The sequence below is a fragment of the Callorhinchus milii genome, unplaced genomic scaffold, assembly GCF_018977255.1.
Source record: "Callorhinchus milii isolate IMCB2004 unplaced genomic scaffold, IMCB_Cmil_1.0 Scaffold30, whole genome shotgun sequence".
Taxonomy (NCBI): domain Eukaryota; kingdom Metazoa; phylum Chordata; class Chondrichthyes; order Chimaeriformes; family Callorhinchidae; genus Callorhinchus; species Callorhinchus milii.
The window spans coordinates 2,486,291-2,509,024 of record NW_024704771.1 but is presented as its reverse complement, the minus strand read 5'-3'; the positions used below and the strand labels follow the sequence as shown (position 1 = coordinate 2,509,024).

General features: G+C 45.1%; 3 protein-coding genes across 3 annotated transcripts in view; 1 reads left to right on the top strand and 2 right to left on the bottom strand.

Moving 5' to 3' along the window:
- Positions 1-447: 447 nt before the first annotated feature.
- Positions 448-2,742, bottom strand: LOC121851191. Its single transcript, XM_042344852.1, has 2 exons — positions 2,252-2,742; positions 448-803 (listed from the first exon to the last, which is right to left on the bottom strand). Exons 1-2 carry the CDS (start codon positions 2,724-2,726, stop codon positions 586-588), a joined length of 693 nt encoding a protein of 230 aa, XP_042200786.1. The 5' UTR covers positions 2,727-2,742; the 3' UTR covers positions 448-585.
- Positions 2,743-7,005: 4,263 nt separating this feature from the next.
- On the bottom strand, positions 7,006-10,988 carry LOC103189736. The gene is made up of 4 exons (XM_007910238.1): positions 10,644-10,988; positions 9,250-9,379; positions 7,943-8,016; positions 7,006-7,410 (listed from the first exon to the last, which is right to left on the bottom strand). Exons 1-4 carry the CDS (start codon positions 10,972-10,974, stop codon positions 7,160-7,162), a joined length of 786 nt encoding a protein of 261 aa, XP_007908429.1. The 5' UTR covers positions 10,975-10,988; the 3' UTR covers positions 7,006-7,159.
- Positions 10,989-17,045: 6,057 nt separating this feature from the next.
- LOC103189738 (complement C4-A) overlaps positions 17,046-22,734 on the top strand; it is a 44,477-nt gene continuing 38,788 nt past the window's right edge. The window contains exons 1-6 of the mRNA XM_042344796.1: positions 17,046-17,258; positions 18,825-19,017; positions 19,892-20,072; positions 20,348-20,418; positions 21,055-21,140; positions 21,658-21,740. Of these exons, the coding sequence (XP_042200730.1) occupies positions 17,194-17,258; positions 18,825-19,017; positions 19,892-20,072; positions 20,348-20,418; positions 21,055-21,140; positions 21,658-21,740 (679 nt within the window). The 5' untranslated portion in view covers positions 17,046-17,193. The remainder of the gene's footprint in view (positions 17,259-18,824; positions 19,018-19,891; positions 20,073-20,347; positions 20,419-21,054; positions 21,141-21,657; positions 21,741-22,734) is intronic.

The following is a 22,734-nucleotide window of genomic DNA, read 5'->3' as shown; positions in this document are numbered from 1 at the left end:
CCAAATCCAGAGTGGGAGGGAGCGGTGGATGGGGTAAAGAAGGAGAACAGGGAAGATGTGGAATAGAAAAGATTTCAATGAGGCTAGGTACCACATTAAAGAGGTGTATTATCTGCATATTTAAATAAAACCACGGAATTAATTAGCGAAGTAGACATTTGATCCAAGTGTAAAGTGGAATGGGAGCCAGGTTAATTGCACTGCAATATGATCACATTATTATAGTTGTCACCTTATCACCGTTTTAGGATCAGGGCCTTATCTCATTCCACAAGCATTATAAAAGTGCTTTTAGGAAAATAAAGAGATTTTATTACATTTGGACCAAACAGATCAATAATTCACCACAAGAGAAACTTTCTACAGAAAATAAACATTCTACAGTAAATATGATTATTTGAGCTAATTGTTCACCCAGAATTGCAATGGAAATCAATCATAGCCCCGGCACTACTGGTATTCTGATAATAATAGACATTGTAAAGTTCATTTTAGAGAAAGTGAAACCAGAATAAAATGGCTTCTGGTGTTCCCTGTCTGTCGAGGGCCAAACATGGGCACATTGACCATGAGCACTCTTGGCCTTCAATCCACACTGGTCAATTCAACAGTTTTGAAGTATGTTTGGAGAAATATATTTAATCTGTCTTCTTCCAGTTGGTTCCATCCATTCTCATCAGTGTTCTGGAAGATGAAAATTTTATTGCAACATTGAATTAAAGTTGGCTGTTCAACTTTGATGTTGTCCTGTGTAGTTTTGCCGTCCTGCACATTGTCCACAATGAAGATGATAGACTCCCGGCCTGTAAAATAATAATAAATAATAAAAGCGACGTTGAAAAATAAATCACAATAATCTGGGGTTCACAGGTACATAGACATAGTACAGTAATCTCTATTATTATAAATTAGTAGGCTGTACGTGTAATATTATTGATGTGGCTATTCCAAGTGCTAGCAATGTAGGAAACAAAGATTTAGAGAAGATTAGGAAACATATTAATCTGCAAATTGAATGGGGATGTATGTGTGAGTACAAAACAAACATAGTTCCTATAATCACCACGCGACTGAGACTGTTTATAAGACTGTTCAGAAATGGCTTGACAAATTACCTGGGGAGCAAAATATCAACCTCCTGCAGACAGTATCAATTTTAGAAAGTTCAAACATACTAGAAAAGTAAAATCCATACAAATGTAATGTGACAGTGTTATTAGTCCGGCTGACTCATACCTGAAAGCCACTTAGGTTTAAACTGTAATAACCACATACAAATAATCCTTACATTTGATATTGTGCCTTTCACATTGTAAGGATACCATAAAGCACTTCACAAGATTTACTGTAAAGTGCAGCAATGGTGTACTTTGTGGGAAAAGGTGGCAGCCAATTTTGCTCTCAGCTCTATCCAACAAACACCCATGAAGTGAGGGACTGGTTTTATTTCTGTGATTCTTCGTCAGGATACTGGGAGAGAAAAATTCCCTTCTCCTTTGAGATAGAATCAAGCTAAAACCTACAACCCTCTGACTCAGAGGAGAGTGCCTAACCATTGAGCCAGGCTGACAACATCAAAGAGAATCAAACCATCAGATTCTAACACAGACAACACAGATTCATAACATTCAATTAATTCAAAACTATAACACTCCTATTCTTGCCCATACTAAACTCTACATCCCCATTGCTCCAATCTTCGCCAGACCCCAATGGTTCCCAGTGGCAGATGAGATTGATTTGGAGATCAGCGCACTGAAGTTCAGAGCACATCTGGTCCATGATCACCTGCTCACAACCCACTCCTCAACCTGCTTCTTTCTCTGACCTGGCTACAGCCTTCTGCTTGTCCCTTGTACCCTCCAACTCCACCATCAGTGGCCATGCTCTGAGACACTGCACCCCAAAATCTGTCATCTGTTGCCTCAAACCTCCCCCTCTTTGCCTATCTTCAGATCCCACCTGAAAACTTTCCTCTTCAACCATACACTCCAGCACGCCCCACTCTCCCACCAGACCCCCTCCACTTCTCCTCCACTTAGTATCAAACTTCATCACTGTTAAGCACTTCAATACAATACCTTGCATTTGGTATAGCGCCTGATTACGTCTTTGAGATCTCAAAGCGTTTCACAGAATACACTGCAAAGTGAATTATCTGTATATTTTGTGGGTAAAGCACAGCAGCCAACTGCTAAGGGAAATGGAGCTTTGAGAAACAGCAGTGAGGACCCCCTCAGATTGCACCTACCGACTCTCCATGACATGTACGTTAGAATATAGTCGTATAAAGAATCGTAGACATCTGTGATATTCATTCTTCCTTGCAGAGCTGAGTGGTGGACCACGTTCAGTTTCTTTTGCCACAAACAGCCCAGGAATGGCTTACACTTCCGAGCTTCTTGTTTCATCCAGCTGTATCTAAACCCGCAACAGCAGCTGAACAGCCAGTGGAATCCGAGGTATAGACATTGCCCCATGAACCTCACACACTGCCAGACGTACCGCACGCTGCACACCAGCAAACACCAACACCACATCCAGCACTGCAACAAACACCACGGCTCTAATTCAGCTGAACTGAGTTCTGAGTATTTCACCTCCACATGATTGATCAGGTTCAGTTGATCGAGAACACGTGTAAGGTCCTGTTGAGAGCACAGGGATCTGACAATTACCAAGGAAGGCATTGGGAGGAGAGGTTCAGCTAAACCTCTATAGTTCATTCTCCTCCTCACTATCTGTCTGTGTTCAGCTTCTTGTCTGTTGTGAAGTGTGGAGAGTTTGGGTTCCATAATAATCTCCCTGTGTGGGTGTGGTTACAATGTGAGCAGCTAAATTATAGGCTGTCACGGAAGAGAAAGTAGGTTTATGTAAATTGTTTCCTTATTTGATGCTAACTTCAAAACACATAATTTGGTCACTCAATTCCCTACTGTTTGTGCGACACTGTGTGAGTAATTGGCTGCAAAGCTTCACCACAAAATATAGAGTCAATTACATTTTACAGTATATTCTGTGAAGCGTTTTGAGACATCTCGAAGATGTGCCTTCTGCTCTGCCTTCCCGCATCTCCGCAACATTACCCGACTCCACCATTGTCTCAGCCCTCAGGCGACCAAAACCTTCATACACGCATTTGTCACCTCATGGCTCGACTGTGCAAACCGCTCCTTTTTGGCCCCTTCAACTCTTCACTTCACAAGCTACAGATCATCCAGAACCCTGTAGCTTATGTCCTCCCCGCACCAGGCTCCATGACCCCATCAACCCCTCCCTCTCCTGGCTCCACTGGTTCCCCATGCCTCAGAGAATAGAATTCAAAATCCTCGTCCTCACTTTCAAGGCCCTCCATGGCCTTGCCCTCTTCTACCTCGCTGACCTGCTGACCTCCTATCAACCTGCCCACTCCCTCCACTCAGCGGTCTCCAGCCTCCTCCATGTCTCCCAGCTGACCCACCCTACTGGCTGGGCTTTCAGTCTCTCTACCCCTACCCTTTGGAACTCCATCCCACGATCCCTTCGCCTTGCTCCCTCTCTTGCCTCTTTCAAGGCATGACTCAAGACTCTCCTTTTCGATCATTCTTTCAGCTGCCCTCTTACCTCTCTGCCCTCCCTCATGCCAACCCTGCCCCCACCACACACCCACCCCATCAACCCAACCCCCACACAATCAGGTCCTAATAGCCGACTGTTCAGCGTCTTGGGATGGCCATCCACAGACATTAAAGACGCTTTACAAATGTAATTTTGTTGTTATTGTTGTTGTGATAATGCGCTAGTCAAGCCCTGGTATAAAGAAAGTAGTCAATGAGGGTCCAGGCAGCCTGAGGGGAGATAATAATGGCGTAGACGCACAATGGTGATGAGGTGGGAGAAGACATAATGGGTAATAGCACGGATGTAGTCTTTAAAAGTGCATCCATGGATAGCGATGTTGTCAGCACCAGGGATGAGCAGCCGGTGGCCATTTTTGAGGAGCATCTCATCTTTTTTGCATCTCAGAGGTGAAAAGCCCTCGGCGTGACTCATTATTTAGGTGATTCACTGTCTGCCTCTGTTGTCAGTCTCTTCTGTGAATCATTTCTCTCCGTCTTTCTAACAGTGCCATCACAACCACTTTTTCCTTCCCAATGGAACGTAATGTTGGTCTTATACTTTTCGGACACAAAATATACAGTCAATTCACTATACAATATGTTCTGAGAAACGCTTTGAGATGTTTCGAAGACATGATAAGGCACTGTATTAAAAGCAAGGATTATTATTATTATACAGTTTTTATTGTGTCACTTCATCCTCTGATAGGACAAGAGAGCAGGAAGTTTTTCTTTACCCTGAGAGTAATTAAAATTAACAATTGGAACAGGTTTGTTAGGAAGAAGGTCGAAGCTAGGAAACTGGGTCTCGTTTAAAAAGCAGCTCAATGCTTTGATGGGCGAGTGGAGGGGAGTGGACAGACCAGATCAGATGGGCCCAAAATACGTCTTCATCCAAACCTATTTCTTGATAGTTGTGTATCAACCATCAAGCTTGATAGTCCTCCGCTCCACTATTGGAGGTCACGTATTCAGCCACTTCACCATAGCAATGCTATCGATAGTGAAAAGTAAAACAACAACAATTTGCATTTATACATTTATACAGCGCTCCTCGCACAGGGTACGTCCCAGAGCATTTGACAGTGATGGAGCATGAATCCGAGCCAGGTTGAGGGGTAGCTGACAGTAGGGATGGTCGAATAGGAAATTCTTCAGGGACGTCCTAAAAATGGGGAAGGAAGGGGCAAGCCAGAGAGAAAGAGAAAGAGTGTTCCAGAGTTTTGGGGCATAGTGGCTTAAAGTAATGGTTTGATGGGGGTGCGGAGTTTAGCATGGGTGAGTATGTGGGCAGTGGAGTTTTGGATTTGCTGGATTCTGTATGGTGTAGCTCGTGAGACCAGCAAAGAAGCGATTTGATCAATCCGGTCGGGAGCTGACGAACGCAGGGACAAGTGTTTCAATTTCCTCCGGGGTAAGGTACGTCTGGCTCAGGAGCAGTCTCACCTCCAAGTTGTGGGTTCATGTCCAACATCGTGTTCTGGAGAGATGAGATCGAATGGGGAAAAAGATATTCTTCATCTCATCCACTTCACTTTTTCTTTAATTTCCCTCTAATTTCCCTTTCCTTTGCACCAAATGCAGCCGAAATCCTCGTGCATGTGTTTGTCACCTCCTGCTATCGATCACTCAGACTCACTCCTCGCCGGTCTCCCAAGCTCAACTATTCAAAATATCCAGCTCATTCTGAACTCTGCTCCCCGCATACCAACCCGGACCCAACTCTGTAACCCCATCTCACCAGATCTGGCCAGGCTTCATTGGCTCCCCATCAACGAATCAATCAACTTTCAAAACCCTGGCACCTCCCTACCTCTCTGACCCCCTCACTGCCCTATTCACCATCCAGTGCATCCGCTCGACAGGCAACGGCCTCCTGCCTTGTTCCTCGTGCCCTCTGCTCCACCAATCGGGTCTCCATGCTGCCCGCAAACTGCTCTGCTGAAAGATAAACAATATCCTGACCACGTACCACCAGGGTTCCCTCTGCCTCCTCGTCCTCCTCGACATCTCCGCCGCTTTTGACACCATGGACCACTCAATCCTTCTCTCTTCTCCCACCTCAACCTTCAAGGTTTTGTCCTTGACTTTCACACTGCCTCCACTTTATCGCGGCAAACGGCTTCTCCTCCAGCTCCCGCCCCGTCTCGTGTGGTGTTCCTCGGGGTTCTCTTTTCGGTCTCTCCGCCTCACTCCCTCCCTTGTCTCCTTCAAGACCCATCTCAAGACCCTCCTCTTCATCCATGCTTTTGATCACCCTGCCCTCCACCTTCCCCAATCCCGACCCCCAGCTCGGGTCCGAAATACTGACTGTCCAGCACCTTGGGACATCCTCCTGATGTGAAAGGCACTATATAAATGTAATCTTATTGTTGTTGTTGTTGTTGCTCCCCCATCATCCGCAGACTTGGGGTAAGTTTCCACATGTATGCGGAAGACACCCAACTCTATCTCTCTGCTCCACCCTGCACTCCAGGACAACTGAGGTCCTGACCGACTGCCTGTCCGACATCAAGTCCTGGACGAGGGCCAACTTTCTCCAACTCAACATAAGCAAGACCGAGACCATCCTGATTGGCTAGTGCCAGCGAAACCCTCACTCACGCAATTGTCACATCAAGGCTCGATTGCAGGAACTCCCTCCTCATCGGCCTTCCCACTCTTCCTTTGCCCCGTCATACTTCTCTGACCTGTTGATTCCCTACCAACCTGCCCATTCCTTCCATTCATCGGGCTCCGGTCTGCTCCGTGTCTCCTGCCCGACCCACCCCAACATCGTTGGCCGGGCTTTCAGCCTCTCTGCCCCCACATTCTGGAACTCCATCTCACGGTCCCGTTGCCTCGCTTCCTCCCTCGCCTCCTTCAAGGCTGGTCTCAAGACCCTTCTCTTCGACCGTGCCTTTGGTCTCCCTCCCACGCCTCTTTGCCTTCCCTCACCCCAACCCCACCCCTCCCCCATGCTCGGGCCCCGACACCTGACTGTTCAGCGCTTTGGGACATCCTCCTACATGAAAGCCGATCTATAAATGTAATTTTGTTGTTGTTGTTGTTGTTTTTGTGTTTCCCCCCCCCCCCACAACCCCACCTCCACTGCTTTTGAATGGCTATCGATATTTACCCACTGCAGATCCCATGATCCTCATCCTTGCCCGGCTACCACTTACTCTCCATCCTCCAGCAGATCAAGTTCAAGATTCTTACTTCAATAATCAGGAATCCAACACAATCTCAATCATTGAATTAGTTCCATTTTATAGAAACCATAAAGTGACAGAAAGATGAAGGAAACATTTTTCCCACACAGATCAGAGGAGAGCCTCTCCCAATAACATTCCAATCAATCAAACTGTTAGGAAACTTAAGAAACTCTACTGGCTGGAGAATCAAATAATGTGTACAATGTGGATTTTAAAAAATCATACCATTATTTGAAGTATATAAGTCAATGGTTATATATTGAACTATCATCATTAGACACAGAATAGCATATACTATTATACTGCTGGACTATTTTTGAGTGCAATTTCTTTTGTGCCCACTGTTGTGTGAACTCCAGCCTCTCATTTGAACCAAGTTGGTTTAACTGTGTCAGGATGAATTCTTTTGATGACACTATCAGCACGATTCAGACACTTCACAAGGATTTCCAAAATCATTGTGTCTGTTTCCATGTTCCTCTCTGTTGCTTTCTCGTGATAATTCTTTACTGGATATATATCGGTGCAGTGGAGGTTTCCAAAAAAGCCCCTGACTGAATCAAGGTTCTCTGACATCTTCTCAGCCATCATCAAAACAATTATAGGATAGATTCCTGTAAAGTGAGAGAGAAGGTTCTTTTTCAATTAAGAAACACTGATATTCAACTTTTATTCCTTTAGATAGATTTGGTGTCAGCCTGGCTCAGTCACTCGAGTATTTGCCTCTGAGTCAGACAGTTGGCTTTTCAAGCCTCCATATTAGGGACTTTGAATCCACAGTTGTAGGCTGAAACTCCTGTGCGGAGTGCTTTAGAGTTTCTTTCTGTTCCAGTATCCAGCCCAACAATCCCCCAGATAAAATCGGACATTCACTGTCGAGCCGTTTGTGGGAACATTGCTATGCGCAAATTGGCTATTGTTCCTGCTCACTCCTTTACCCACCACCTTTTGGCCAGCTCCACTATCTTTTCACCATCTCAATAATGTGATCACTGAGGATTAAAAAAATACTTGTTTTATAAAATCAAATTCAATACAACTTTTGAAAGAAAAATTAGACATTTTGCCACACTTTCTTTGGAAGAAAACCTGATGGGTATTTATATCTGTGATCGTGACATGTTCGACCCGACCCATTTCTCTTACCAGTGTAGTAATAGGCGTTGTCTGCAAACTGCCGAAGATGGACAATTTCAGACGGAATCCTGGGCATATCCGCTCTGCATTAAGGAATCAGATTTCAGATGTTATAATAATAATAATCCTTGCATTTGTTATTATACATTCGAGTCAGATCAAAGTATTTCACAGAATATACTGTAAAGTGAATTGACTGAATATTTTACGGGAGAAATGCAGCAGCCAATTGCATGAAGCAGTGTCCCACAAACCATTATGGATTGAGTGACTTTTTAAGAAATTATATCACTGGAAAAGCAGACCACCAATGAACTAACAATCAGATTCCTATTTACTGCCAGTTAGACTGAGGTGTGTGGACAAAGGAAACTTGCTCAACATTTCACCCTGCCGAGAATTGAACTCAATTCGCCTGCTTGCGAGGCGAGAGATCTAACCACTGAGCTACAGGTAAATTCACATAAATCTGATCTATAAGTCGTATAAGCATCTGAATCAGGGTGGTCAAACTGGTGGCCCATGGACCGCATCTGGCATTGCGGTCCGCTTTTCGCTAAGTGAGTTTCGTTGCCAACCGCATCGCCCCAAACTTCAGCTCCTGCCACTGCCAGATAGTGAAACATCCCATGCAGCTGATTGAGAGACAGTGAGAGAGAGCTTGAGAGAGAGAGAGAGATTGTGCGAAAGGAAAGAGAAAGTGTGTGTGAGTGTCAGGGAGTGAGAGAGTATGTGAAAGAGGAAGAGAGGGAGAGTATGTAGGAGGAGAGATCGAAAGAACGAGAGAAAAGAGACAGAAAGTGATTGTGAGAAAGAAAGAAGGTGAGAGTGTGAGTGATTGAGAGACAGTAATTGGCTTGATAAAGGGACTGATTGATTGAAAGAGGGAGCAGGTGGGGAAGGCAAGATTAAAAAAAAGTGGAAGCCAGTGAAAAATTGCTTCACAGATGTGAGTTTCAGTTTTGACTCGACTCTGATGGGAACAAAAAAGGTTTGTGTACATTTCACTGTTGCTTCAATATGCCAACAAAACAATACTATAAATCTCTCTGAGACTTCTTGACAATATGATGAGGATTTTTATCCAATGTAGGGTTAATTATTAGTATTATACTGTACCGAAACCCATTGTGTATCTTTCAGAGGCAGTCCGAAAGTGTAGCAACCACTCTGCTTAGACTATTTGAGTCCAAGTCCCGATGTGAGGTTTGAACTCGCAAACTTCTGACTCAGGGACATCACTGAGCCACGCAATGAGTTAAACAGTAGTGATAAGATAAGCCAGGCTCCAACTCTTGGGAATTTACGCCACTTACCTGTAAATGAAGATCGGAACTTGTATTGTCTCGGCCCATTCTGTTTCTCGTCCTTTCATTTGATCCAGAAACCAAGCCCAGGAAGCCCAACCTTTGGTGTGAACCTGTGTCTGGGTTTTCCGAACTCCATCTGTTAAATGCAACAGAATTATAATAAATAATAATCCTTGCCTTTGATATATCACTTCATCACATTATCGAGAAGTCTCAAATCGCTTTACAGAATATATTGTATATATATATATATATTGAAGTATATTGACTGTGCATTTGGCGGGGGAAATGTGGCAGCCAATTGCCCACAGCAATGTCCCACAAACAATTGTGGATTGATTATCCAATTTTTTTTGAGGGATTATTACACACGAAATCAGTTCCTCCAATCAATTAAGAACTGTGTTCCTACTTACTGCTAGGTAAACAAAATGTACAATGAGGAAATTTGCTTAAGGTTTCATTCTAACTGGGAATCAAATCTATTTTGCCTACGGGGCAAGCACGCTAACCACATTGCTATGGGACTCCAACAAGAATAGAAAGTACCCAATATTAAAACAAACCACTCAACAAAAAAAATCTTGCATTTGATATAGTGCCTTATCACGTTGAGATGTATTAAAGTGGATATATTGTGTATTTTGTGGAGTGCATGGAGTCCTGTAACTCAGTGGTTGGATCACTGGCCAAGCGAGAGATCTGGGTTAGTAGGACTGGTTTCCTTACTCCATGCACCTCTGTTCACCTAGCAGTAGTAGAAGCCCTGTTGTAAATCGATTGGCAGATTGCTTGTTTAGGATAATAATCCCTCAAAAAAAAGCCATAATCATTTGGTCACTCAATCCATGACTGTTTGTGAGACACTACTGTGTGCAATTGGCTGTGTTTTACCCACAAATATACAGTCAATTCATTTTATGAGGTGTCCAGAAGACATGAAAAGCACTATATCAAACACAAGGATTATTATTATTATTATTATGTGGGCAAAACTCGACAGCATTGTGCATATCTCACATCCCATACATAGCCATGGAGCGAGTGAAAACAATTTCCTTGAGGGATTTGTTGGACAGGATATTGGGAGAAATTGCTTTTGTTTCCGAATAGTGTGTGGATTCTTTAATTTCCTATTGAAGTGGCAGACAGGATCATGAATTAACATCTCATCCAAAGGATGACACCTCCAACAATGCAAATCACCACCAAAACTGCATTAGAGCGTCAACATAGACAATGTGAATCCAAATCCCAACTTGGGGTTTGAACCCACAACAACAACAAATTACATTTGTCTAACGCCTTTTAAATCAGGACAATGTCCCAGTCTAGCTCAAAGATGAGAGCAAGAGTAACTGCAAAAAGTAATAAATTACATAAATCTTCTTGATATTTACCCAGTTGCATGTTACATTCATGTATTTCTCTCGCATTCAGATTCCTCAACCCTCGATTGTCAACAATTTCTACTTTGCTGGTGAGGTCATGGGCTTCAATCCGACTATTGACAGCTCCACCTGTTGCAGGACCTTCTCCTGTAAAGTTTTCATAATCGCTGTCTTTCACAACACAGAAGCAGTTGTTAATAAATGTAGATTTGCCATGTCCCAATTTGCCAAATAAGCGAATGCTGATTTTTTGGGGAATGTATCCCCCACCACCTACACTTTTCATCGGATTATACTCTGACACTATATTCCTGTAGTCTCTAATCCTTCTTGCATCCATCGTTCTCTCATCTGTGAAGTGAACAATACGGAGAGCAGCAGAGATGTTTATTGCTCTTGGTTCAGTGGGTGTGTGGCAGGTTAGCCAATAGGATAAAGCCTTCAGATCAAATAACCATTCATCATCCATCAAACACTGACAAATCCAAATCCACAGATCTTATGTTTAAAAGATAATAAATATGAAAGTGATAGAATAAGGTAGACAATTTGGGGCTTAAACCTTTGTGAATAAGGGCACAACAGCAACAAAATTAAATTTGAAAAGTCCTTTCTGGTCGGGAGGATGTCCCACGGCTTTGGATATACAGAGTTATGGACCCGAGCTGGGGGTCAGGGTCGGGGAGGATGGAGGGCAGAGGGGAAAGCACGGTCGAAGAGAAGGGTCTTGAGATGGGTCTTGATGGTGGCAAGGGAGGGTGCAAGGTGGAGGGACTGCGGGATGGAGTTCCAGAGGGTGGGGGCAGAATAGCAGAAGGCAACAGTGGGGCAAGCGAGGCGGGAGGATGTGAAGCAGGCTGGAGCCCACTGAGAGGAGGGAGCGAACAGGATGGTAGGGGGTTAGGTGGTCACAGAGGTAGAGGGAGCAAGGGCTTTGAAGCACCAGGATCTTGAACTGTATTCTCTGTGTGATGGGAAGCCAGTAGAGTTGGGCAAGGATGGGGGTGATAGGGTTGCGGAGCCTAGTGCTAGAAAGAACACAGGCTGCAGAATTCTGGATGATCTGCAGCCTGTGGAGGGGGGATGATAAGCAATGAGTTTGTACAGCCACGCCTCGATGAATGAAAGTATGTATGAGGGTTTCGGTGGCCTGTGGTTTGAGACATTAGTGGAGCCGAGCGACATTGCGGAGGTGTGGGAAGGCAGAGTCGATGATGGCATAGATGTGGGGTAGAAAGGATAGTTGATGGTAAAATAAGATCCCGTGGTTCTGGATTGGCTTAGCAAGGTAGAGTGGACAACCATGGATAGTGATGCTGTCAATACTTGAGGAGAGGAGGCACTGATGGGAGCCAATCAGAGAGCCTTGGTCTTGTTGGGATTCAACTGAAGAAAGTTAGCTAAGGTTGAGACTGATGTCCGTCAAATATTCAGAAACGACAGCTGTGGTCCTGGAGTTAACGGTGGAGGCAAAGAAATAGAGTTGGGTGTCATCCGCATATACGTGGAAATTAACCCCATGTCTTTGGATGATGTCAACAAGAGGGAGCATGTAGATATTGAAGAGAGGGGACTAAGGATAGAGCCCTGAAGAACTCCGCATGAGATGGTGCGGGGATAGAGGAGAAGCAATTTGTTGACTTGAATTGGTGTAGAAAGCAGCAGAGAAGTTAAGGAGGACGGGAAGGCAGAGGAAGCCCTGATCGCAGATGGACAGAGTGTCATTTGTTACTTTGATCAGGGCTGTCTCTGTGCTATGGGCAGCATGGAAACCTGATTGGAGGGGTTCGAGAAGGTAGTTGTGGGAGAGGAAGGAGCAAAGCTGGGAAGCAACAACTCATTTTCAAGACCTTGGAGAGGAAAGGGAGGATGTAGTAGTGGTGACAGTTTGGGTACGGAAGGGTCTAAGTAGAGTTTAAGGATTGGAGTGATGACAGCGTTTTTTAATGGGGTGGGAACAGCACAATAGAACAGGGAGAGGTTTATGATATCAGTGAGTAGAGGGGCAAGGAGCAAGGAGCTGGGAGGTAAGGAAGGGGGCAGGGAAGGCGTCGAGGGAGCAGGTGGTCATTTCAAGCGGGTTATGGTGATGATGAGTGAGAAGGGGGAGACAGGTTCAAATGTGTGGAGGGATGGATGCATAGGGTCCAGGGTGGGAGGGGGATTCAGTGGCAGAGGCAGCTGAGCGGATTCCCTCGACTTTGGATTTGAGGAATTCCGGCATCACCTCGCAATTGGCATTTGAAGTAAGGTTTGGTGAGGCACAAAAGAGCAAAGGAGCCTAGCGATGAGAATGGGGGATAGGGAAGTCAGAGTGACTGCTGTTGGATAGCCAGCGGCGACTTCCATGGTTGGCCTGATGGAGAATTTTTAGGCTGGAGCAGAGGGGGACTGTGGGATTGTTGAGCAAGGATAGGAGTTGGGGAGGGCAGTGGGAGAGGAGAAGTGAGTGGGAGTAGTGGAGGGTAGAGGACAGCGGTGGGGGCATTATGCGGAGGCAGCTCAGGTAGGTGGCGGCAGCCAAAATGTGCACGCCGAGAGTAAGATTGAAAGGCATGGTTAGCCGCTAGTGAGGATGATCATGGGGAGGGGGGGGTACAATGTTACTGTCGCAGTGATTCCAGGCTGAGAGGTTTACAGGTGATGGGCAGATGTGACGTCACATGGAAGCCGGTCTCTGATCGCCTGTTGACCAGGAGAGTCAGCGAAGGCAGCGATGGCCGAGGCGGTGAATCCCACGTTGTCTCCATGTAGCTCCATGTGTGAGTGGGGCCTCGGCCCCCGCGTTGGATCTGGATGCCGTTGGGGGTATCGGACTCCATGCCGGCGCTGGCCTCAAGCCGCACTCGGCCTCGCTCCCGTGTAAACCAGAGGCCCGCTCCAGTCGTCGAGTTGAGACCTCGCTCCAGGCATCGCTCGTGTGAGGTCGTTTCAGCCCCTATTCCGTGCCGCCCGCCGTGGGAGGCCTCGAGTCCACGAACTCCTGCTTAGCTCCAATGGGACTCCGATTGAGCCACTTGCCAGGATTGCAAAAAACAGGATTTTGGCCTCCACTCCAGCCTGCCGCCATTTTAAACACATAATGAGAGGGCAAGGCAAAGGGGTAGAGGAAGTGAGTTCCGGAGTTCAGGAACATAGAATCTCAAACTTCAGTCAAACAAGCTAACTAAGCAGAGAGGGCGAGCAGAGGAGTGCGGTTGGAGGAAATCGGAGAGGTAGGGAGGTACTGAGTCATTAACAGATTTGTAGTTGAGGATGAGGATCTTCATGTCGATCCATTGGGAGCCAGCAAAGCATGTCAAGCTACAGCCTGATGGGCAGACGGGAGACGATGCAGACAATAGAGTTTTGAATGAACTGAGTGATGCTGGAGCGAAAGAGAGAGGGAGATGGTTAGAGACGTCAGGTAGGAGGGTAACAAAGGAGCATGGTGTTTGGTGTCAGTTAGAGACAGAGAAAGACAAAGAGGCAGGGATGGAGTCTTGGTCAGGAACACATGTTAAGGTGGAAGGAGACCTGAGAATTGAACTGGAAGTTTAGGTTGTGCACTGGTATGTCTGTGAAGCAGAGGTTGTGGGTGGCTAAAAGCTGGAGAGGGCTCAGCAGGAAGGCAAGATGGAAGATTGACTAAGGGTTTGAGGGTGGAGTGGGTTTGGAGGGAGATGCTGATAACAGCAGTTTTGAAGATGACGATACCAGAAGGGAAGGACAGGTTGATTATGTCCACCAGTAGTGGACAGTGAAAGGGCAATAGGGTGGTCAGTAGTTGGGTGGAGAGGGGTTCGAGGGAGAAAATGGTGGGTTTCATATGGGTTTGTTCAGTGTGGAGGGATGAAGAGGACAAGAAGCAGAATTTCTTTTGTTTGGTGGGTATATATTATCCACAGAAATTTATCATTGTGATCAGTCCGGTCTGACACCCAGAATTCCTTATTTCCTAAAAGAAAACTATCTAATCTGTTTTTTAAAGAATCAACACTTCCTGATTCAATCGTCTCAATAGGGAGACTATTCTGGTTCACTGTTCACTCATTGAAATAGTGTTTGTGTAGACTCATTCTAAATCTACCCGCCTTCAATCGCAGGCCGTGTCCTTTTTTTTTATTCTGGACAAGTTGAAAAAGTAACAGCTGATCTATATTGTTTTGCTCCTTTAGAATCTTAAAGAGAGCAATCATCTCTCCTCTCAATCTTCTGTTTTCCAGCATGAGCATGCACAATTTACTTAGTTGCTCCTCATATTCCAGTCCTTCATTAACCTCTATCTGTTTGATTGCCCTCCCCTGTATCTTCTCGAGTTCTCCAATATGCTTTTTGTTCTGCTGCGGCCAGAACTGTGCACAGCACTCTCTTAAGTATGGTCTCACCAATGATTTATACAGTGACAGGATTACCCCACTATTTTGGCTGCTTGATTTTTCAATACATTCCAACATCTGGTTTGCTTTACTCAGTGACATAGGGCATTGTTGGGAGAGCTTCAATTTATTGTCAATCCCATACTCAGGTCCTTTTCATTTCCCGTGCATATTATTATCCTTCCATTCAAATAATAGTCCCTTCCAAAATGTTTTGTCCCCATGTGAAGTACTTTACAAGCCTCATAAGCAAGAGACCTGGGTTTGCTTCCATGCCGGGTGAAACATTGTGCAAGTTTCCTTACTCCACACTCCTCTGTTTACCTAGCAGTCAATAGAAACCCGGTGGTTAATTGATAGGCACATCGCTTTGCCAAGGGTAATACTTCCTTAAAACAATTATATTTGAACTCCTGATAAGGAACTATATCAAATGCAAGGATTATTATTATTGTTGGTCCCATCTTTCTTACACGCCCTGGGAAGGTATCAAACAATAATTTTGACTATTTCCTTTCATATGGTACAAAAGTAAATATAACCGGAGACTATGCTGTTTGTGTGGAGCCGTATCGCCATCCCTTGGTGACAAGTGCTAACTGCAACAGGTGATCTTACCCTGATGTTGTTCTGCTCTACTAATTTAATTTTGTTGTTGTTGTTGTTGATTGTCCTTAGGTGCAGTGACAGCTCTCAGGAGAGGAGAGCGGCAACGCTCCCATATAAAGCAATGTTTGGCGCTCCTCCTGGTTGCTAACTCATGGTCATTGTCTGGTGTGTACTGACGTGTACAGGACTACTGTACAGTCAGGTTAGCTTAATAGTTATTTACTAATGTAGTATTGTTATGTCAGTGGTTATAGTTACGTGTAATTGTTATATTTGCTCCCATTGCTGTATACCTTCCATTGTTGTGTTCCTTATATGCAAGGTAGCCTAGGTTTGCTAAGTTTTAATAAAGAGCTGTTGTTTCTACCATATGTATCCTTGTAATATTCTCGACAAGTAAAGGAGTAAGCACCTCGGAGGGTAGTCGTCAACATTGGAGGTCTACTATTGCAAGCCGACTCCAATTAGACATTCCAGTTACCGTGCATTGGGGTTAACAGAGAATACCTGTCTGTGTGTGACTCTGACTTGGTTAAGTTAACTTTGAAATAGGAACTTGCACCAACAGGGTTAGGAGATAAGCAGAGACGACTTAGTACAAAAGCCTTAATAAAATTTGCATGTACATCAAAGGGTGACAGCCGTCACAGGCCCAATGATGGTGAGTATTAACAATAATAACAGGGAATACTACTAATAATAATGCCATTCAGTCCAGCGTGGAGAATGTGCCAACTTCTCACAGTCAATTACTGTAAGGGGTAGTGACTATATTTTGCACGCAAACACAGCAGCTAATTTCCACAAAGCAATGGCCCACACACAGCCAATAAGTGAGTGACTAATTTTATCTGGGGGAATTGTCATTAATATCCAATCTGTTTAATATCTCAACAGGCACAGACAGTCTCATCTGAAGGATGGCATTTCTGACATCCAGTTCTCCTTCCAGCATTGTACTGCCACTGACAATAATCCTTGCATTTCATTACATCAACGTGCTTCACAAGATACAATAATTATAATCCTTTCATTTGATATATATCACATCTTCAAGATGTCTCAAAGGGCTTCACAGAATAAACTGTAAATTGAATTGACTGTAGCTTCTGTGGGCAAAACGCAGCAGCCAATTGCACACAGCAGTGTCCCACCAACAGTTGTGGATTGAGTGACCAATTATTTTTAAGGAATTATTATCCCCTGAAAAGTGATCCACCAATCCACTAACAACTGGGGTCCTACTTATTGCTTGGTAAACAGAGGAGTTTGGAGTATGGAAACTTGCCCAATATTTCAATGTAATGTGGGGTTTGAACCCACAACCACCAGATGTAGGGGCAGTGATGCTTGTCTGACACCCAATGGTTCCCGAGTCAATCATTAACTTCATGTGGAGATATTCTGTTTCTTGTGAAAACAGCTGGTTTCCTGTTCAGTGACATCAGTCAGACTTTGACAGGGTGTCTGTTACCGTCTCTGTTTTCGTCTCCTTATTAACGTCTCTCTCTGTTGCCGTGTCTGTCACCCTCTTTGTCACCCTCTCTGTTATCCTCTCTGTCACACCAACCTTGGCGATCCACCTCACAACCATGTGGGTGAGGGGGCTGCTCCTTTGTCTCAGTGCCATCCTGCCCGCGACCAGACAAACTCCTTCGTAAGTTAGACCTTCAGAGACAGGGGACGGGGAAATGTGAGGGATCTAATTTGTGGGATCTGCTCCAAGGTACAGATCTGTATACTCTCAAATCCAAAAGCTGTGGTATTTCCAGGAGGTATTGCCTCACACAGGATTCTGAGATTAGGAAAATTTGTTTTCATGCACAGAGCTGTTGGAATACCGGATGCCCTGCCGGTGGTTGAGGCAGAATCCATGTGCCTTCAAGAGGCAACTAGACAAAGAGCTTAAAACAACAACAATTTGCATTGATATGGTACCTTTCACGTTGCGTAGACATCCCAAGACGCTGGATATTCGAGAGATTGTACATGAGTTGGGGTTTGGAATCAAGAGGGAAGGAGGGCTAGGGGTTTGTGGGGGGAAGCTAACCAAAGACTATGTCAAACAGCAAGGTCTTGAGATAGATCCTGAAGGAGGCGAGGGAAATATCGAGGTGAAGCGACTGCAGGAGGGTGCTCCAGAGAGTGGGGGTACAAACTCCAATTTTCTAGGCCTGACTGCTGTTGGTGGGATAGACATAGTAGGGGACGTGAAGCAGAGCAATGTCCACCAAGCCAGCAGTTTGGCAGGTTTGAGGAGTTTCTTGACGTGAAAGCGACAGTACAAATGTAATTTGTTGTTGTGTGGGAGCCATCTTCTCTCAAGACTGAACAGCAATAGCTTGTGGAGTCTTATAGCTCAGTGGTTAGAGCACCCGCCTCGCAAGAGGGAGATCTGAGTTCGATTCCTGGCATGGTGAAAAATTGGGCAAGTTTCCTTACTCCACAAGCCTCTGTTTCCTCGCCTTGCTTCCTCCCTTTCCTCCTTCAAGGCCGGTCTCAAAACCTTTCTCTTTGACCGTGCCTTCAGCTCCCCTCTCGACTATCTTCCTCCTCCTCGCTCCCTCCCTTCCCTCCCCTCACCTGACCATTTCCCCCCTCCTCTCTCCCTCCCTTCCCTCCCCTCACCCTGACCATTTCCCCCCTGCTCGGGTCATGACCCAACTGTGCAGCGCCTTGGGACGTCCTCCTGACGTGAAAGGCGCTCTATAAATGGAATCTTGTTGTTGTTGTTGTTGTGTTGTTGTTTACCGAGCAGTAAGTAGGAACTCAGATGTAATCAATTGACGGATCACATTTCCAGGGGTGATAATTCCTGCCAAAAATTAATAACAACAAATTGATCACTTGAATCCGTGACTGTATGTGGGATACTGTGCGCAATTGGCTACCATGTTTCGCCCACAAAATATAGTCAATTCATTATGATGATTATTATTATTTTTCACAGCCTCAAAACGCTTCACAGAATATAATGTAAAGTGAAATGACTGTGTATTTTGTGGGCAAAATGCGGCAGCCAGTTGCGTCCTACAGATAATCTAGCATTTATGTGACCAATTTATTCTTGTTATTTTTGAAAGAATTATTACCCATGGAAAATCGATCTGTCAATCTGCTAACAACCGGGTTCCCACTTTCTGCTAGGTAAACAGGATGGTGCTTATTGTTTTCCACTGTACCTTCTCCACTCGCATTGACTCTGTTCCATGTGTGTCTTTAGTTACATGATTACCGGCCCAAACATCATGCATGTGGGCGTTGAGGAGAGTGTCTCTGTTCAGCTTCACGGAGCTGAGCTTCCGGTCACCGTCACTGTTTACTGCTGGGACATCATCAGAAACACCAACTGTTCGGATCATGTTGGCTTCCACCTGAACGCAGGGAACTCATTCCAGGAGATACGGACCATACGGGTGAGTGGAAGACAGGCAGGTGAGCAAGTTGTGGGAAGGGGGTGGGAGCACAGAGTGAGGAAGGGACTGCACCGGTGGACACATCCAGGCAAGGGGAGAACTTGGTGTGGAGTTGGGTTGGGTGGAATGGGTTGCAGTTGGGTTGGGTAGGTTTGGATAATAATAATAATAAACTTGGCCAATGTTTCGCCCTGCCGGGAATCAAACCTGGGTCTCTCGCTTACGAGAAAAGTGCCCTAACCACTGAGCTACAGGATTAAGATGATGCTCCAAAGCAGCACTGGGACCACATCTTTCAGACGTCTCAAAGCATTTAACACATACTGTAAAGAAAATTGACTGTATATTTTGTAGGCAAAAATATGTTTGTAGTATGTTTGAACTTACTAGGAGATACTTTGTGCATGGGATATTTTGTCAAGCCAATTCTGAATTGTCTTATTAACAGCCACATTAACAACATGTATCCTTATTAAGGATTAATATTATTACTCTAATAATAATAATGATCAATGCATTTGATATAGTGCCTTATCATGTCTTCAAGATGCCTCAAAGAGCCTCACAGAATATACTGTAAAGTGCAGTAACTGTGTATTTTGTGGGCAACATGTGGCAGCCAATTGTGCACAACACAAACAGTCGTAGATTGATATGCTATAAATAGGGGCAAACGTATTATTAATAATCTAGTATTATTGACCTTCATATTACGTATTATTGTTAATCATAATTAAACTAGCTAATTATTTGGGGAGGACACGTTTGCAGAACTATGGGGAGACAGCGGGACAGTGGGATTGGTTTGGATAGGTCTTTTCAAAGAGCGTGCACAGACACGATGGGCTGTATAATTCTATGATTATTATTCTAGGTTTCCCCAGAGACAGCCCGCAACCTTCAGCTTTGGAGACGACACCAGCATTATGTGACTCTGGTGGCTGAGAGTGATCAGCTGTTCAGGCGTCGCAGGATGGTCCATGTCCGCCTCTCCTCCAAGAGGGGTTATATTTTCATTCGGACCGACAAGTCCATCTACACCCCCGAGGAGAATGGTGAGTGGGGAGGGGGCTTCAAAATAGTCAGGGTCACCTCTCTCTGTGTCTCTGTCTCTCTCTGTGTCTGTCTCTCTTTATCAGTTTTTTTCTCTCTGAATCCAAGTCTTTTCTCTTTATCTCTCAGTCCTTCTCTCTTAGTCTCTCTCTCTCTCTCTGTCAGTCTCTATCTCTGTTTCTCTCTATCAGTCTCTGTGTCTCTCTGTGGAGAGGGCATGCAATGTGAAATGGGTCACAGAGTTGGACGCCTTTATTTGACGCTCTTGTCACCCCAGTCAGGTTCAGTATCTTCACTCTCGATCACCACATGAGGCCGGTGGATGAGGAAATACTCTTCAGCGTGTTCGTGAGTTTCATCCTTTAATATCACTCGTTCAGAAAACTTATATGTGATACAGCTTCAATATCTACACAGCCAATGGCTGTCAAGTGATGAAACTGAAAACTGGGTGTATATAAAAAGAGAATAGAGGGGTTTACAAGTAGGAGATAGTGGGGTATAGGAAAGGGGAATAGAGGAGTGTAAGAGAGGAGGATAGGTGGGTGTAGGAGAGGAGAATAGAAGGGTGTAGGAGAGGAGGATAGAGGGGTGTAGGAGAGGAAGATAGAGGGTTGTAGGAGAGGAGGATAGAGGGGTATATGAAAGAGGGATTGAGGGTTATTGGAGTGGAAAATAGAGGGGTGTTGGAGAGTGGAATAGAGGGGTATAGGAGGAGGAAGTAGAGCGGGGTAGGAGAGGGGAATAGAAGGGTGTTGGGGAGTGGAATAGAGGGTGTAAGAGAGGAGAATAGAGGCGGTGGGGGGTTGGGGGGGGAAGAAGGGGGCCGCGTGTGTGGGAAGGAGGGCTTGTGTGTAGCATAAACACTGACACAAACTGGTTGGACTGTTGACCTGTTCAGTCAGTAATAAACAACCTGTGTAGCTCTCTATGGGACGTTTGTTTTTTAAAGACGAGAGGCATAATACTTTTGCCTCTTCCCAGAATTCCAAAAATATGCAGATCACAGCGGATATCCGGAAATCTGGGAAAATCTTACTCCATCACATCAGAATTCCCGACAATGCGGCGTGAGTGATAGATATCATCCCTTCTTTCATAAAGCGAACGGTCCACAATAATGGGAAACTCTCAATCAATAATGGGAAAATATTCGCAATCAATAATGAGAATGTTCCCAAACTATTATGGGAACGTTCCCAATGATAGGATTCCAATTGATAAAGGGAATATCACTGATCAATAAAAGAAATGGTCAAATCAATTATGGTAATAATCCCAATCAATAATAAGAATACTGAAAAACAATAACAACCTATAAAATCAATAACTATAAAATCAGGAATAATCTATAAACTTAAGAATAATATACAAAATCAATAATCTACATAACCAATACTCACTGGATGTGAATCAATAATGATAGTGATTCCCTGATCATTTCTCTTGCGGAGTTGCCAGGTATTAATCTGGAATGTGAAACGTTCTGTCTGGCTCCGCACCCTCGCAATCAGACGATTGACTCTTATTTCCCTAAGAACCTGTTTAAACCCAATCCTTTTCCTCATTCTATTTGCTCCATCCAAGACCTGGGAATTGGAGGATCGAGGCTCAGTTTTCCGATTCCACGATGTCCAAGGTGTCTACACAGTTTGAGGTCAAGGAGTTCGGTGAGTGCTAAATAGTAAAATTAATAATACAACAACAAGATTACATTTGTATAGCGCCTTTCACATCAGAAGGACATCCCAAGGCACTGGACAGTGTACAGCATTTCAGAACTGAACTGGGGTCAGGGGGGAGAAGGAAGGGGAGGGGAAGGGTGTAACCAATGGCATGGTCGAAGAGGGGTTTTGAGGTGGGACTTGAAATGGGGGGGACGAGGTGGAGTGATTGGGGGATGGAGTTCCAGAGGTTGGGGGCAGAGTAGCTGAATGGCTAATGGTGGGGTGGGTGGGTCGGGGGACGTGAAGCAGACCAGAGCCAGCTGAGCGGAGGGAGCGGGCGGGTTGGTAGGGACTTAGGAGGTCACAGAAATAGGGTGTGGCGAGACCATTCAGAGCTTTGTAGGTGAGGACCAGGATTTTCAACCAGGCTGAGGATGAGAGTCACTGAGTTTGGCGCAGCTACTTCTCCGCTAGCATAGCGGATAGAGCTACGGCTTACAAGCCAGGAGCTTGCTGTTTGTGTTGAGTTTGCTGGGCTCAGTTGGGCTGCATTGAGGATTTAATTAATTCCAAGGGTAAGTGGGGGGAAACCAGTCAGCACTCCTGCTCCTGGTCCCTCTGCAGCACCCACTACTGGCTGTGCATGTGTACTGCAGCCAGGGTGGAGCCAAATCACACTCAACTATGTCAGCCTGTCAACAGTCACAGTCCAGCCTCACACATGAACAATGAGTATCAGCCTGGCTCTGGTGGTAGTGCTCTTGCCTCTGAGTCAGAAGATTGTGGGTTCAAGCCCCATCCAGTACAGTGATGAGAGAGAGAGAGAACACCATCTTGCCAGAGACACCATCCTTCAGGTGAAATGTTAAACCGAGCTCCACGTCTGCCCCCATTCAGGTGACGTTAAAGATCAAAGAGCGCTATTTGGAAAGAGAAATGAGTTTTTCTCCCTCCCGGTGCACTGACCGACAAACCGCCAGATAAAATCAGTTGTTTA